General features: G+C 36.3%; 1 protein-coding gene across 1 annotated transcript; it reads left to right on the plus strand.

Moving 5' to 3' along the window:
- The first annotated feature begins 679 nt into the window (after positions 1-679).
- si:ch211-264f5.6 (carcinoembryonic antigen-related cell adhesion molecule 5) lies at positions 680-12,918 on the plus strand. Its single transcript, XM_056242019.1, has 9 exons — positions 680-728; positions 1,459-1,743; positions 2,354-2,635; positions 3,644-3,907; positions 5,955-6,233; positions 7,122-7,376; positions 8,104-8,224; positions 11,704-11,749; positions 12,293-12,918. The coding sequence occupies exons 1-8, from the start codon at positions 680-682 to the stop codon at positions 11,720-11,722; spliced, it is 1,554 nt and encodes a 517-aa protein (XP_056097994.1). The 3' UTR covers positions 11,723-11,749; positions 12,293-12,918.
- Positions 12,919-17,290: the final 4,372 nt, after the last annotated feature.

Below are 17,290 nucleotides of genomic sequence, written 5' to 3' on the forward strand. Positions count from 1 at the left end.
CATCGAGGCTAAACGTCATATTATGCGACTACGCATTACTTTACGGAGAGTTTACGACCTACTAGCTAAGTTCTACCTTACGAACAAATGGTGCAACGGAATAAAGTACAGAGTTAGTTACAAACTAGCTAGTAGTTACTAAGCCTCTAGTGTGGACTTTACGTTACAATTTAAGAAAGAAGTTACGAACGGCTGGTGCAACCCAACCCAGAAGTACATCCTCATTCCCACATTTGATAAAAAAAAAAAAAAAGAATTCTCACCTGTTTTCATGTTTCATGTTTCAAGTTTAGTCTTACTAAACAACACGCAGCATGTTGACTATGTGCATAAAATACTTAATAAAACAATTAATGTAAACAAAATGTTTGTGTAAATAGCCTAATCATTTACACAAACATTTTGTTTAGATTGTTTTATTACATTATAAGTATTTTATGCACATAGGCAACATGCTGCGTGTTGTTATAGTAAGAAATGTCCATGAAATAAGGGTAATGTTGCAGTACAGTAAGTTTCTGACAGTCGTAGGTATGACATCCTACAGGTTGAGAACGGGGCGTGTTTTCAGATAAACTGGTTGGGTGTGTCCGCGTGAAGTTTCTCAAGTTCTTTCTTACAGAGAAGTCACATCGTCTCACATTCCTCTCTGTCGCTCCAGGGACTCACATCTTTCCATATGGATTTCTATAACTTTAGGGTTCCTTTGCTCATTTTGGCAGCTCTCGGTAAGTAAAAAAACGTGTTATTTTTATTTTTGGTATTACAAAAACTAAATTTGTGGATGTAAATCTCATGTTAAGTCTTAATTTGTAAGACTTCTACATAATGTGTAGGTTAACCCTTTATTTCACCTGTGTCCTGACTTAAAAATCGTTCCTCTTGTAGTATGCTGTTCCCAAAGCAGTCTGCTTCTGACCGTCAAAACTAATGGCGTAGTAGGTGAGTCGGTGTGTGTGTGTGTGTGTGTGTGTGGATCTACTGCGATATTATATAGCCTACGCCTATTCTATAATTAATGTCTAGCCTATATGTTTTCGTTTTCGAATTTAAAACCATTTTGGGCTTAAAATGAAACATATCTAGGTAGTGTAACTGTCTGGAGAACTTAAATGTTATCAGTATAATTTGGTAGTTTAGAAGTTTGCCGTTTTTATTGTTTCTTTAAAAAACGTTATTAATATTTAAAAATGTCTGCCAAATCAAAGTCAGTGTGGCATAACTAAGCCATTTTGTTGACATGTGACAAGTAAATGTGTTGTGTATTCAAGGTGTCTGGATAGATTTTTTAGTACTCTCAATAGATGGGTGCTCCATCATCTTTTAATTAAATCAAGTGTCTTTAACTCTAAATATTTGTTATTTTGGTATGAAACCATGAATGAAATGCTTAGATGCATGTCTAAAAATGTAGCACAGAAGTATTAAACTAGATTTCTCCTCACCACTTTGAACCAGGTAAAAATGTAACCTTCAAAACATCAATCACCTCAACAATGGATTTTCTAACCATATCATGGAATTTCAACAATGGTCAAAACATTGAATCTATACTCACACACCTACCATCATCGGGCACCATAAATATCGAAGAGAAATACGCCAGCAGAATCAGCTATAATGCGACAACATGCGAGGTTCAGCTCGGATCGCTGGTGATGGAGGATGGAGGGGAATATGTTCTCGGTATAGTCACTTCTAAGGCAAAGGCACTGACAGGACAAGTTGATCTTGAGGTTCTTGGTAAGTATTGAATATCACCTGCAATCTTCAGGTATTTAAAGAAACATTTAAAAAAACGGGGTATTGAAGACTAGTGGTTGAAGGTCTTACTGAAGACAAGTCCTGCACAAGTATGTTAAAAGCATTACTGATTACTTAAAAATTAACTTTAGCAGTTCTTAAAGACTCATGCCAACAACATTGCACTGAATAACGCAAAAAAAACAGTTCACAAACAATCAGTGATTAATAGGGTGGATAATATGGAGTTTGCATTGGGTTTTATAGAAATATGAATGATATGATTGAATCAACGCTTGTGGATAGTGAGTCATTTTGTGACTTAGTTTAAAATTTTGATTGTAATATGACTAACTTTAAAGACATTCATCCAGTGACTGGAAATCAAGATTTAGATGTAAAATGTATATTGTCAAATCTCAGGGTTGGTTATCTAAAAGTTGTTGGTTGGCTCTCCCAAGAAGCAAGTCAGGACCTGTTACTATTATGCCTTGAGCAAGACACTTAACCCCAGGTTTCTTTAAGGTTTCATTACTTGGGGAAACTCTAAGCAGGAGCAAAAGATGTTTCTAAATGCACACACTCCATGGTTCTCTTCTCTTCTCTCCAGAGCCTGTAACTGACGTCAAGATTTCGTCCAGTCTCCCTGAAGCTGTAGAGTTCAACAGCACCGTGGTTCTGACCTGCTCTGCCAAAGGCTCCTTTACTTACAAGTGGTTCAATGGTTCAGTCCCTTTGGTGTTGGATGGCACGCATATGAAGCTGAACCCAACCGGCAATGAGCTAATTATTACCGAAGTTCGCCGTACAGATCTCAAAGGACCCATCATCTGCATAGCAGAGAATGCACTGGAGTCCGGCAAGAGCGCTCCCTTCAATCTCACTGTGAGCTGTACGTACCTGGTCACACCCACACATGCATAGTCTGACACATAAATACACTTTGCCTTAAAGGAACAGTTCACCCAAAAATGTCATGATTTACTCACCCTCATGTTGTTCCAAACCCATTTATGCGGGAAAGACCCGGCTATGACTCTGCTATTGTATAAGTTCAGAAGTTTCTTTTTTCTTTTTTCATGTTATTATTCAGAAAGTTTAAAAATTCTTAAAACAATAAAATATTTATTTAAATAATGTCAAATGTTTTGGCTGAACTGTTCTATTAAGACAGTGTGATGGAATTGCGTTTTCACACAAATATTCACATTTCTGCCCATACAATTACTCTCAGTTAAGTAGCAAAATTAAAAAATTAACAGCCATACTGGATCTACTGAAGATAAGTTAACATTATCTTTCGTTTTTACTGCCTGCAGTCTTTGTCTCTGCAGATGGTGTGCACTAGAAAGCACACATGACAGCAGAGATCTGAAGAGACTTTCTAGTTAAGACAGGTTCTGGTGCAGGTGTTGGAAAAAATGCAGGCTGAGATTAGATAAAATATAGTTGTGAATGAATGAGCCTGTGAACAGCAGGAAGACTGTAAATGCATACACAAACACTATTTTAAGATATTTACCTTCCAAACAGATCAAACCTTTTTTAAAGCCTTTGCGAGTGCATGGTTTGGTCATGAAAGTAATTGCACTAAATAAAATGGAATGCATTGGCCTAAAGTTGAACTTTATCCACATGCTCAAAATACATCCACCTTTTGCACATTGCCAACTAACATGGCGCACCGTTTGAGGTTTTTCATCCAGCGACAACATAATTCCTGGTTATTTCATGTTGAGCCTTTCATGTCAAAAACTAGAATTTACCCAAAAAATGGAATGGGAGGTTTTAAGACTTTAAGTGTATCAAAAATCCTAAAAGCATAGCTGTCTTGCAAGCACTTTAATAAACCTTTACTCAACCTTCTTTTCATCATCTCCTTTTGTCCTTGTGTGTCTAGATGGCCCTGAGAAAATCATCACGACGCAGACTCCAACTGATCCATTCCTCAAGAAAGGCTCTAACTTAACACTCACATGCTCTGCCGATTCTGACCCTCCCGCTCAGTTCAAGTGGACTTTTAATGGGAACGATCTGCTTCAGCAGGCCAACATCACCATCAGCAATTTAGAGGAAAGGCACAGTGGCAACTATAGCTGTGTGGCCAACAACGTGAAGACCAACCGCAACGTTGTCTCACCTGTTGCTTTGGTGACTGTTCTGGGTAAGTCAAAAGCCTAAAGACATGCACCGATGCTTTGAATACAAACCGAAGTTCCATCAAGTGTATGTTGTATTTCTAGTGCTACTTTTTAATATATTCAAATACATACGTATCCGTACACTCGTAAAAATACACCATTGAAAAGTGAAGAGATCCGTTGAAATCTTTTGATTAGCAATGGAGCAGCACAGAGATAGACATGCTTTGCCATGGTGACTTCATTGCCAAGAAGAGCGATAAGGATTGAAAAAAAATGTTTAGCTCTCAGAGAAGAGGAACAAATACCTTTGCCTAGAAGGACAATGGAAAGAAAACTGAAAAGAGTCTTGATTTCTGTGTTAAATGTTGAAGGATTAGTTTACTCGGAACTGACAATTGTAAGACATCATTTACTCGCCCTCATGTTAGTCCAAACTCGGATAACTACATTTCTTCCGTGGAACACAAATAGGTGAATTGCTGCTGGTTGCACTTTTCCAATGAAGTTACAATGAGTGGGAACTGAGGCTTTCAAACTTCAGAAAGGGCATGAAAGTAGTCCATAAGACTCATGCGCTATATTCCAAGTCTTCTGAAATCATATGATAGCTTTAAGAGAGAAACAGATATAAATTTAAGCTGTTTTTGTCCCCATTAATTGCAATCGCATGGAAAAGAGCAGCCGCTACAAAATGTCTTGTTTTTCACACTCAAAAAGTTGCAAGGTTTATTAAAGGGATCCCTTTAATTTCACATAGCAACTGCTGTATGTCTGTCTGTCTTTATTCAAAATGGCTTCCTAACTTACAAGTGCTTTTAAAAGATGAACCTTTTCCTCTGCTTTACTCTTTAGTGGGTAGAAGTTTCAGGCATGTTCTGCTTTCTTTGACTGAGGGCAGATTGATTGTACACGGCTTACATGTCTTCCCCCGAGGTGTTTCCATGTGTGTGAAACCAGCACGCTAAAGAAAGCAGAATACAAACTTGTCTGACGTCACATACGTTTTGGGGTAGGCAGCACTTGGCTAAGGTTTCAGTCGCAGAATACCGACTTCTGCTTGGAGGTTCGTCTTAAAGGTGTAACTGTAATGCATTTTTGTCATTTATTTTGTATAAAATTTAAATTCTGAACGGTTTATGCAAAAAACCTCAACCAGCTTTAATGAGATGATCTAATACAAAGAATTCTCTCGGTTTCCAAATGCGTTTCTCAAAGTTTACTCGAGATGAGTTGAGAGAGTTCATTTGCAGCTGTTACATGCGTCTTACCCGAAACTAAAAACACTGGCGTGAGGAGGAAAACAAACTGTAGAGTGTCAGGTATTTGGTGAATGCAATGAGTCTGATTCAGACTGGCGCATTCCACAGTAATGATGTCTGTACAAACTAGAGAATAGCACAAGAGAATAAGCAATGGTCGATAAGTGCTGTGGTGAATGAAGTTGCTGTGAGAGATTATCTTATGCGGTTAGTATTGACTTGTGACTATTGACATAATATCTGGTCCACTTTGCAGCTTTTTTCTAGCCAAGAATCGCCCCCTTAGACAGAAAACTACTGTCTGACCAATCACAAATCAGATTGATTGATACCATTTGCACTACCTTTTAAAAGTGTGGGATCAGGGTTTTTTTCTTCTTTTATTCAGGAATAAGAATAATTAGAATAAATTATGTTTTTTTGGAACTTTCTATTCATCAAAGAATCCTGAAAAAAAGTATCAGTTTATACAAAATTATATGATATACTGTTGTTATTGTGTTTTCAGCATTGATAATAATAAGAAACATTTCTTGAGCACCAAATCAGCATATTAAAATGATTTCTGAAGGATCAGTATGTTTTATATTACAAATATTTTTCATAATATTAATGTTTTTGCTGCATTTTAATTCAAATTAATGCAGTCTTGGTGAGCATAAGAGGCTTATTTTAACATTTCAAGAAATCTTACTAAACGTTTTCAATGTTGTTCTCACCTTATAATCGACATTATGTCTGTCATTGGGGTCCATATTCTGAATGGCATCGCTTATGATTTGTCTTCTCTTTTGCTGTGTTCTTGTAGAGGGCTTGTCCGGGACAAATATTTCCAGCTCCACATCACTTCTCATCGCTGGCAACAGCACAGTCAACCTCACCTGCTCGGCAGCCGCTGGGAAAGCTGAAACCGTGGAATGGCTGAAGGACAGCAAACCTCTGACTCCTGGTGACCGGGTCACCCTTTCAGTCGACAAGAAAACTCTGACGATTGTTCAAGTTGTTAAAGAGGACATGGGCGAGTACAAGTGCCTATTGAAGAACAAAGTGAACAAAGATGAAGCCAGCTATAAGATGGTGATCAACTGTAAGTGTCCAAGAGAGGATAGTTTCATTGAAATACTGTCTATGTGGTCAGTAAATATATTCTTACATAAATTGTTGCATTGAATTGAGTGCAGCAATTAACGAACAAATCTTTAAAAGAAAGGTTATTTATTTGTATCGATGGTTTCATGAAGAACCTTTTCAATGCCCAAAAGGTTCTTTAGATTATAAAATATTCTTCACACTAAGAAAAGAACTGATCAGTCTTTGGGGAATCACCAATGGGTCTTCTGTGGCATCGCTGTGAAAAGCCCCTTTTGAAAGCTTTATTTTTAAACCCAAGAATGCGTAAAGGGGGTCAAAATTACCAAATTATTTAAATTTTATATTCATATATTTATATAATTCATGTAATTAATATATATTTAGTTTTATATTCCCGGTTTCACAGACAAAACTTTAGCCAATCCCAGACTAAAATGCATCTTAAAATATGTCATTGTTTTGTCTCAAGATGCACTTTTATAGTAATGTTTATAAAAGTTACTTAAATGTCCGAATTGAACTAAGGCCTAATCCTTACTTAATTTAAGCCTTGTCTTTGAATCTGGGCCATGATTTAATGAATATTATATTCAATCACTTTTTCCATTACTTCATCTCATTGATAAAAAAATCCACCTGTTATATCCATTGTTGAAAATCAAGCATGTTCAATATTTCACTTCCAAGACACGTGTCATGTCTACTTAGGACACGGTGACTTGTGTATCACTTCCCTGTTGTTGTCATGTCTAAACATTAGCCTATCTTGTTTGCAAATGGTGGTGTTTTCCTTTCTGCTTGTATTGTTACCGACAGTTTGCTTGCTTTACTCTAATGTAAATGTAACCTGCCTAACTGAGCCAATCTCTCTGATATCTCTCAGACGGTCCAGAGAACGTGAAGGTCAAAGCAAAGAATGCGGTGAAGTTCGAAGAGGCTATAGATATTACCTGCTCTGCGGAGTCTGTTCCTCCCAGTATGTACGCATGGAAACTCAACGATACAGTGATGAACTTCACTCAGGCAATCTATGTTATTGAAAAGGCCAGAGCTGCGGACAGTGGCATGTACACCTGCGAGGCACTCAACCCAATCACGGGAATAACGACAAAAACCACACACAAACTCGCAGTGACAGGTAAACGAGCCTCGGCATTTTTCATTCAAGTATTTATTCCCGTTTTCACCTCACAAATAGGCCATTATGCCAATTAATGCTAATTTTGAGTTGTAATTTACAATGCAATACTGACTACTTATATACTCATACACTGACATGATGATTATTTTAAATACGGTAAGTTAATATTCATATTTCAAATTAGTTTATATTATATTATAATTATTATATTGTATATTGTTATATATAACATGATATATATATTGTATAATATTATACAAGTAATATTTATCCAATCTTGCAACTTAGAATTAGACTCATATACCAATCAGGCTGATTATTCGGCCGATTTTTATCTATTTTATAACTTATAATGTGCCAGATTAACAGAATTATTAATATAGTTATATTAATTTATTATTATTTCAGTGCCAAATCTATGAACTGTTGAACTGTTTTATTTGTAGTAAATATCGAGTACAATTTCAAATTCATATTTAAAAAATTCAAATAATTTCAATAATTTTGTATCCAATCAATTTGCTGCTAAATTGTAGTCTTTCTCTCTCTCTCTCTCTCTCTCTCTCTCTCTCTCTCTCTCTCTCTCTCTCTCTCTCTCTCTCTCTCTCTCTCTCTCTCTCTCTCTCTATATATATATATATATATATATATATATATATATATATATATATATATATATATATATATATTTATGTTAAGCTAAACACCTCATCATGTTTTGCAGAGGTCGGTGCGGTAGACGAGGGCCTATCTGGAGGAGCCATTGCTGGAATTGTAATTGCTGTGCTTGTGGCTGTGATCATCATCGGTTGCATTATAAAATGCAAGAGAAAATCTGGCACAGAGTGAGTCTAAAATTCATTCCTCTCCCCTCTCGTCACATTCAGGAAACTGAGTATTCCAAAACATGCATGGATAATGTGTTTGTTAGCTGCAAAGGTTTAAAGTATTTGTTTTTGTCTTTTGGATATATGGATGTGATCTGACTATCTTTTAAAGTAATGTTTTGGGTTCAATGCAAGTTCAGCTTTCTCTACAGCATTTGTGAATTAAACAGTTAGTTCACCCAAAAATGAAAATTCTGTCATCATTTACTCACCCTCAAGTTGTTCCAAACCTGTATGCGTTTCTTTCTTCTGCTGAACACAAAATGTGGAAGTCAATGGGGTCCATCAACTGTTTGGTTACCGACATTCTTCAAAAGATCTTCTTTTGTGTTCAGCAGAAGAAAAAAGTTACACAGGTTTGGAACAACTTGAAGCTGAGTAAATTATGACAGAATTTTCATTTTTGGGTGAACTATCCCTTTAACATGATAGTCCAAAAATAGACCACAAAAGTCACATGTAAAGAGTAGCAAGTTTACAATGCACGTAAACTGGCCCAGAGTTTGGAGTTAGCATGTTGCTAAGCTAACGATGTCATACTCTAGCACGAAACCACATAGCAAATAAATTAAATAATCGAATTTTATTAGTATATAATATATAAATATAGCTTGGAAAATTATTGTATGGGAATCAACATTTCTCAACTCATTTTTCTGTATCCTCAGATGTGTAAACCTAATCATTAGGTAATGACAGTTCTTGATTGCACAATGCAAATAACTTCACCACTTAACATTTTGACCTCACAGGAAATGGGGCTGGTTTTAGTAACATGAGTCGTGACATGACTATGTCAATCAGTAGACCTTCAGACAACCCAGGTGTGTTGTAAGACATGACTGTCAGAGAGGATATGATGCGCTCTGTCAATTCCCGATTCCTGTCCATTCACTGTGATTTGCCAAAGGGGCACTTTAACACGAAATGAATTCATTTTTCTGTTTATCCAGGAACCACTGGTTAATCGTTCTTTTGTAACTTCAGTCTTTTATAGAGTGATGTTAGTGTGGTGGTGAGACATCACTAAAAATGTGGCAATATTGTTCAGTCTGAAAACTTAGTTTAGCACTTGTATTTGATAATGTAATCACACACATGTCAGTTAAACCTTTTAAGTTTATACACACTCATTCAAAAGTTTGGGGTTGACAAGATTTGTTTTAATGGTAATTCTCTTATGCTCACCAATACTACATTTATTTGATCAAAATACTGTAAAAACAGTCATTTTGTGAAATATTACAATTTAAAATATTGTAAAATATGTATTGTGCAACATTTTTTAAATGGAAGTCTTTTGTAACATTTTAAATGTCTTTACAGTTACAAAAAATCTTACTGAACCAAAACTTTTGAATGGTAGTGTATGTTGTTAAAGTAATACTTCACATGAAAATTTAAAATAATTAAAATTAAAAGCAAATTTAAATAAAATTAAAAAATTTTTTTTACTCATTCCACTCATTCCAAAAAATATTCCATATCTGAAAGTTCTAATAATTTTGAACAATCTATTGTGTTCAATAACAGCATATTCAGAATGTTTGGAATAATGTTGGGCTAAATAATGGAAGAATCTTCATCTTTGGGTTAACTATTCCTTTATGGACCATTTCTAAGGAAATTTGTTTTTATCTCTTCTCTTCTCTTCTCTTCTCTTCTCTTCTCTTCTCTTCTCTTCTCTTCTCTTCTCTTCTCTTCTCTTCTCTTCTCTTCTCTTCTCTTCTCTTCTCTTCTCTTCTCTTCTCTTCTCTTCTCTTCTCTTCTCTTCTCTTCTCTCCTCTCCTCTCCTCTTCTCTTCTCCCATTTTACCGCCAAATTCTCAAAGGAGTGAGTGTTTGCCAAGCTTGTAATCTTTCTACGCATGACACTGAATGCAGACAACAACATGGAATTCTACCTCATGAAGAGAGATAAATAAACTAGAGGACAGAGTTTTTTTAATTTAGTTTGGAAAACATTTGACATTGATTTAATCAGATAGATGATACTACACAGAAAGTTTGTCTTGTTTAGACAAAAATCTGATAGCTAAACGAAGTAATAAAAAAACTTCAAGGCTGATAATTTCATAGAAGGCCACCTAAATGTTCCTAGCTAAATGGATTTTGATAACACATGTAGCATATGAAAAGGACAAGAAATACTGGAAATGCAAAACAAAGCTTTGAGGGATATCATATGCAAATGCAACTGATAGGTTTAACAGAGATGTTTATTTGATAAGAAGCTAGCACACACTGTCTACACACTCACAGAACTACAAACACACACACACACACTGCATGCAAAACTTCCCAGGTATAGGTGTGTCACATCAATGATCTCATTTATCCTCCATACATGCAATTCTTTCTGTCAATTCTACGTTACCTTCAAATGTTTGAAATTCAAAGTTTGTCTAAAGAGTCTTGCAAAACAGATCAGATCCAAAACTGAAAGTTGTAACTTCAATTTTCCACCTGTGACTAATGCATCCTGGGAGGGAGTGAAGCCTGACTGTGCTTCATTTGTTTTCTGATGTCTGTCATAGATAACGTTCAACCTTAGTTCATTTCCTCTTAGACCACCTGGAAATGTTTTGTCTTTATTAGATATTTTCATTAATAGGTATGCATGTTTTTGACAATAGATACAGTTCAATAAGACACATTTGTAAAGAACATCTCTTTCTTTTCTCACCATTAGTTTTCCTTTCACTCTCTGTCGATCTCTATTAATGTTTTTTTCTGTTCAGGTGAATAAAATTGATGATGAAATGACATAATTACCTACATTTATCCAGTGTATAATTATTGTTTAATCCGAATCTCTCTTGTAGCTCGATGAACGAATCAGAAAGATTTCAGGAATATAGTTGGAATGTTAGTCATGTCCACACATGTCTGCCTCCGTCTCACTTCTTACCCTCGTGAATATTTCTGCTGCAGTTTCAGCCTTGCACAACCGTCTGACGGTTGCTTGCTAATTTTGCTCTGTCGTGCATGTCAATGAAGTCTCTCAATTGCCATGAGCGTTTGACCTATTTGTCATAGCGTGAATTGTTGAGATTTTTTTTTTTTTTTTTTTGTCACTGGAACAGAAATATATGGTTCATCGTGTAATTACATCACCAGAGAAGAACGTAATGTTTAATTTGTTTGTAACTAACATATCTTTAATGCTTGTGCAACCACCTATGTAAGCGAATAACATTGGCTGTGAGCCGCCTACCTAGACAGCACTACCTGGGTGTGCGCGCCAGACTGTGATATATCTTTATGCTTCTTGGCATATCAAAATGTTATGTGCTCAGTAGTGAGTGAAGCCTTCAGTCATTGAGAGTCATTGTTCCCATGTTTACCGATTCTGACTACACCCCATTCTTTCCTCCTCTTGTGATGTAATTATATCCTTCTATCAATTATTAATTATTTTTCCCCTTTTTGTTTTAGTATTCCATCTCCATATTAAAGCAAGACCTGGCAGTAAGGTGACCCGGTAAGTCTTCCTCTAGTGGTGCATAGCATCTTTTGTTTTCCGTACAGCAGGCTAACATTATTTACTTGGCTATTATTTATTGTTGTTTTCCATGCCGGCTCTTTGCATTGACTTCGGGCTATTGACACTAGCTTGCATGATATGTCCGAGCTGACTTTCAAAAGGCTTCCTTATCACATTTCAGTGTCTGTTTTGGCAGCATGCGTTGATTGTCTTGCTTCACTCTGCACACTTTCGCAAAGATATGCTTGACTTTTTCTTGAAAAGAAAGGAGGGACATGCTTCAATCTGAAGAACTAACAAAGGAGTGGCTGTTGCAAGAAAACTAGTTTTCGTGTCTGTTTGCTGGGTGTGGGTAGCTTTCTGCAATGGGAGCCTGTTTTACTCTCTGCGTCATGTTATTTTAATTGCAAATGGTGAATATTAAGCATTCGAATGGGTGATGCTTTGCCATCGGTGTGCTGAACGTATTCTCAGTCTGTCAGCGTTTGTTTGCACTCTCATTACGTTGATAACCAGAAATCATGTACATCTCTTCCCCAGACTTCCCTAGACTTCAAGACCAACCCTTCAGCCATTTATCAGTCTTTTTTTTTTAATCTGCAAAAGCTCTCAAGGCAACTGGAAAAACTGCCCTCACAACTGACATACACCTGCAGGTTTGGCCTTTTCAGGAGCTCAACGTGTTTTGAAATGTCCATTGTTTTTTTTTATATCCTTTTACCCTGTGCAAACGTACCCCAATCTTAAGGACACGATAGAGGACGGCGGTTAAACAGCGAGACTGTTTACCTTTATCTGCATCTCTTCCTTCTCTTGGCTGAAGTGGACAGCTTCCTTTGTTCCTCAAGAAACATGATACAGCCTCCATCACCCTCTCATTCCTTCATCTGACCCTTAACTGACAGGTCGGTCGTCCTGGCTTGACGTCTCAGAGGTCATTTTGAAAGAGCTCTGTTTTGGGTAACGAAATCCACCCTGAAATGCACTGAGGGGTGACGAGACGGTCAGGTGTTTGAGATCTCAAAACACCCACAAGGCACTGAAACTTTGAGATTTTAAGACCTGTTCAACATGCTCGGAAGTCCCAAGGGAATGAAGATATGTGGGGCCAACTTTACTTGAAGCCGAAGGCACTGTTGAGTTGTGGCTGGAAGGTCATTGGTGGCAGATCAGATACATGCTTTAAGCTTCTAACACCTTTTGCTACGCTTTTTTAAACCCTCGTCTTTTCTTGTGTCTCTTAGTGAGCCATACACATTTTATTTTAAAAGTAAGGCAAGCACTCACATGCTTGAACTGAGGAGCGGGAAGAAAAATCTGCATTTCTGCGGACAACGACATACCACAGTTTTGCAGCGAAAATTGCTACTCTGTCCTTGGGCGTCCCCACAAAGATTCGTCCTGCTGTAATCAGGATTCATGTTCTAAAACAGGCCCGTTTTAAAAATCACCTTTCGTTGACACAGGAACATCTGAAGTTTAAAACTGAAAAGTATTTGTGTTAATACGTTTAAGTTGCTTATTGAGTTCCAGTGTGTGTGAAATCTTTTTCTTCTTATCAGCTGATATCTGATCCTAATCCTTTTAAAGTTTCGTTTTTAACTGTGTTGCTCCTCGACCAAAGCAGTGATATGATCTTGTGGTGATCTTTTTGATTTTGATCAGATCTCTCTAGATAGATATACATGTCCCATTCATTTATAGAAATGTCTAAGGTCATCCCCTTGCTTTATTGCCACAGAAACATGCAAAAAAGCCTCTGCTCACAAATATATTCAAAAATGTATACATAAATGTATTTCAAAATATACAAAAAATGGCTAAATAAAATGCTAAAAATATATATTTTTGATTAGTTAATTTTAGCTTATTTTGAGCCATTTTTTTGTATATTGTCAGTCTAAATATATTTATATTGTCCTATATATATATATATAGGAAATATATTTTTTGGACCCTTGAAATACATTTTGTGATATATTTTTGCATTTAAACGGAATATATTTTCAGCTCGAAAAATATATTTCATTAAGCCACATTGGTTACAACATATATTTGAAATAAATATTGGCCAGAATGTTTAGCGGCCACTTCAGCAAAGACTACTAGGTGTACAATGTCACTAAATGAACATTCATGAGCTAAGCTTATAAGTTTATAAAATACAGTATGTACTTTTCAGACTGTTTTTCCAACCCTATATGTATGTAAGTGCCAGCCAAAACAATCTTAACGTATATGTATGTGCAAGTCGACAGCAAAAAAAATACACTAACACACATTTATTATATATATTTGTACTCCATTTTAGCATTAAAACACAAATATCATAACATTCTGAGCTTTATAACTCCTTGCAAACCTGTAGACAGTTTTATCTCCGGCAGCCTGCGTATGTTTTAGCGGTTTGGGCTGTTTGCATGGAGAGACCGGTAATCATATGAGTCTGACCACAGATACACTGAATTAACGTTTTTTGTACCGTCACAGTGTGGAGACAGACTTTCTTGACTCATTTGACAGTTTAGATGGAAACGTCTTATCCATGTGTACTTTGTAACAGAAATGTTTTCATATAGGCTAGATAGAATTTAAAATTAAATTGGATAATGTCAATTCTTGTTGTTGTGCACAACCTTTTTTGTTCAGTGCTTTAAAGTTATTTGAAGTTACCAAATTGGGCCCTGTGGTAAAAAAAAATTTATTTTATTTTTGAGGTGACGCACTGGATATTTGTGAGTAAAATACAATATATGCACATGCATTGGTGCGTTCCAATCAACATGTTCTCAGGTTTTGTTTACAGGGTGTTTATATTCTCTTAAAATGACTAGTTCGGTCATGTTTTGTATTTTCAATGTTACTTTGAACATAATTTATTTTCAAATGTTTTGCTTTTATGTAACTGTTATATATGTGTTTAAAAAAAGAATGTTTGAACTGCCCCATTTTCATGTCATTCACTGAATTATAAGAAAAATAATTATTGTACAACTTATTGTAATTAAATTTGATCTTTTTTCTACACCCATTTTTCGTAAGATTTTGTTTGAGGCCTCCAGAAATAAATGAGTGTTTTGTGCACATATGTGCACGTTTTCTTGTGCTCTTAGGAAAAAAAAGGTAAAGATCTCATCTGTATAAAAAAAATGATTGAAAATTATAAATAAAATGACTGGAAATCATGAATGGTCAGTTCCAGATTTGGCGAGGGACATTCTTGAGAGCATATGATTGGACAAAAATCTGTGTAGTACTGTAAATGGCGAGTCATCTACACTGTAAAAAAAATTATATGATCAGTAAGTTATGACTAATCAAAATAAGTTGAGCAATTTCAACTTTTTTTAATAAATGACTTAAACATCCAAGTTGATTGTACTTAATTTAAAGCAGCAACTTTTTTTCAGTTTATGTATGTGTATATGGTCCATTTTAATAGAAGAAAAAGACTGTTGATTTTAAAAGCGTACATCCAATTTGACTTCCATGGGGTTAACAGTGTCAGTGTTTTGAGCTGTTCTTTTTTTTCTATTGAAGACAGTGCTTTATGGATGTTGATATCACTATTCTTGGGCAGGTGTGAAGGAACTGTGTTGAATTGCACAGGTCCCCTTTCATATGTGACCAGTTGAGCTGGTTCATTGGCCTTGAGTCAACAGAAAGATCCTTAAAGCTTAATACCTTCACTGTGGGAGGCTCGACTTGAATGTGTGCACCCATTCAATAAATGTAAATGTCAAAAAAGGAAACAAATGTGTGTTTAGTCACTGTCACGACGGGCCGTTCTGAATTTCGAGTGCCACGCCTGGCGTACAGTGGAGGCTTTTGGTGTTTCTCCAGCTCTCCCTGACTGATACATTGAATGTGTGGTGTAACCTAAGTATGCATGACTGGTTTCTCACTGGTCATGAAGTGCAATTTATCATCTCCAGAGATATATAATCCAGTGTGACAGTGTATGTTTGTACAGTATATTGCATGGATAGACTTCTTTTTCATTCTGACTAGTGAAAAGAATTACCATGGAGACAGTAGTTTATGCCAAAATACCATAGATATGTTACTACAAAAACTGTTGCCTTTGCCATAAAAATATCATCCCCAAAGTGTAAAAAAAGAGTTGAATTCAATGCTATTTCTTTGTAATGATTTGTGAAATTTACTAGCACTTTCTAAGTGAAAATTATTTTTAAAAAAATTATACACCAGCATTTTATTTTAATGCAGTAGTGATTTGTGATGGTATTTGGTGTAATCTACCATGTTTACTATGATAAAAATTTTTTTGTCAAGGGTGTTGCCTGCACTTGAAGTGTATCTGCATGTCCATGAATGAGTTTAGAGGCATTCACTGATCCAATATAATTAAATCACAATTCCCATTCCATGGTATTGTCAGGAAGGTGACAACCAGGAATGACGAGAGGGTCTCACTTAGGTCCTGTATGCTGTAGTTTGCCCACGGGGGTCTGTCCCAGGCCTGATCGTACAGGTAAAACCTGATTTCACCAAGTGTTTCAACATGCTCCTGGATCAACATCTTTGTTGCCAGTCAACCAATCAGATTTGAGGGACAAGTTTACAGTTTATATCAAGTTTTGGCTTACAACCAGGGTTAGGTGCTTCTATCAGTGTTATTCACCCTTAATTTCCCTTTGATTTTGGGATAGGGTTAGGACTACATTTTCAGACAGGAATGTTGTTCCAGGATCAACAAAATATGTTGGAACGTAACTAACGCAGTAAAATTAGGACATACACAGTATGGGTTTTGGTTCATGTGCATGGTCTGCGTGTGTTTGTGTGGTCACCATATTTTAACATCCCCGCTATTGATTCAGTAAACAGCCTGAGGCTTCAGAATGAAGTCTTTCAGGTTTTTATCTTCTTGCCCCCCTCTTGTCCTCAGCTTTTTACAATAGCTCCCCTCCCCTGACACGCTCTCATTGTGTCCCTGTGGTATCAGTCTCTCTGCCGTCCGAGTCAAGCTTTTACGGGAGGAGATTTTCTACCATTAAGTTACAAACCTGTTTGTCTGCAGTGTTCTGTGTGAATGTACTAACCAGTAATTTACCTGTAGTGGTTCCTTCGCATGCATGTGTGAGAAACAGAAAGGAGGAGGTGGATGACAGTGTTTTTGTGTGTTTTTTGAATTCCGCTGTCGGAACATTTTCCCCAACTTGCTTGTGCAAGCCCCATAGGCTGTCATTACCTTTGGTGAATGCCAAAGGTTAGTTTTCTTAGTAACCACATTATTTGTTTAATTCTGATTTAGCCATTTATTCTTTTATTAAGCACTTGATAATGCAGAATTAGTTAATCTTTAACTAAAGCTCTCAAAGTCTTAATAATGTAGGCTATATGACAGATGTTTTGAACTGTTAGAGTTTATTAATTGAAAGTGTTGAAAAGATGGCTGACCTTAAAATGTAGAAATCTGTTGTCATTTACTAAACCTCATGTCTTTCCATCCTGTATGACTTTTGAGGAACACAAAACAGAGATTTTGAACATCAATGGGGTCCAATATTGGTA

Source organism: Rhinichthys klamathensis, unplaced genomic scaffold (assembly GCF_029890125.1).
Source record: "Rhinichthys klamathensis goyatoka isolate OS25496 unplaced genomic scaffold, OSU_Roscu_1.1 h1tg000690l_1, whole genome shotgun sequence".
NCBI lineage: Eukaryota > Metazoa > Chordata > Actinopteri > Cypriniformes > Leuciscidae > Rhinichthys > Rhinichthys klamathensis.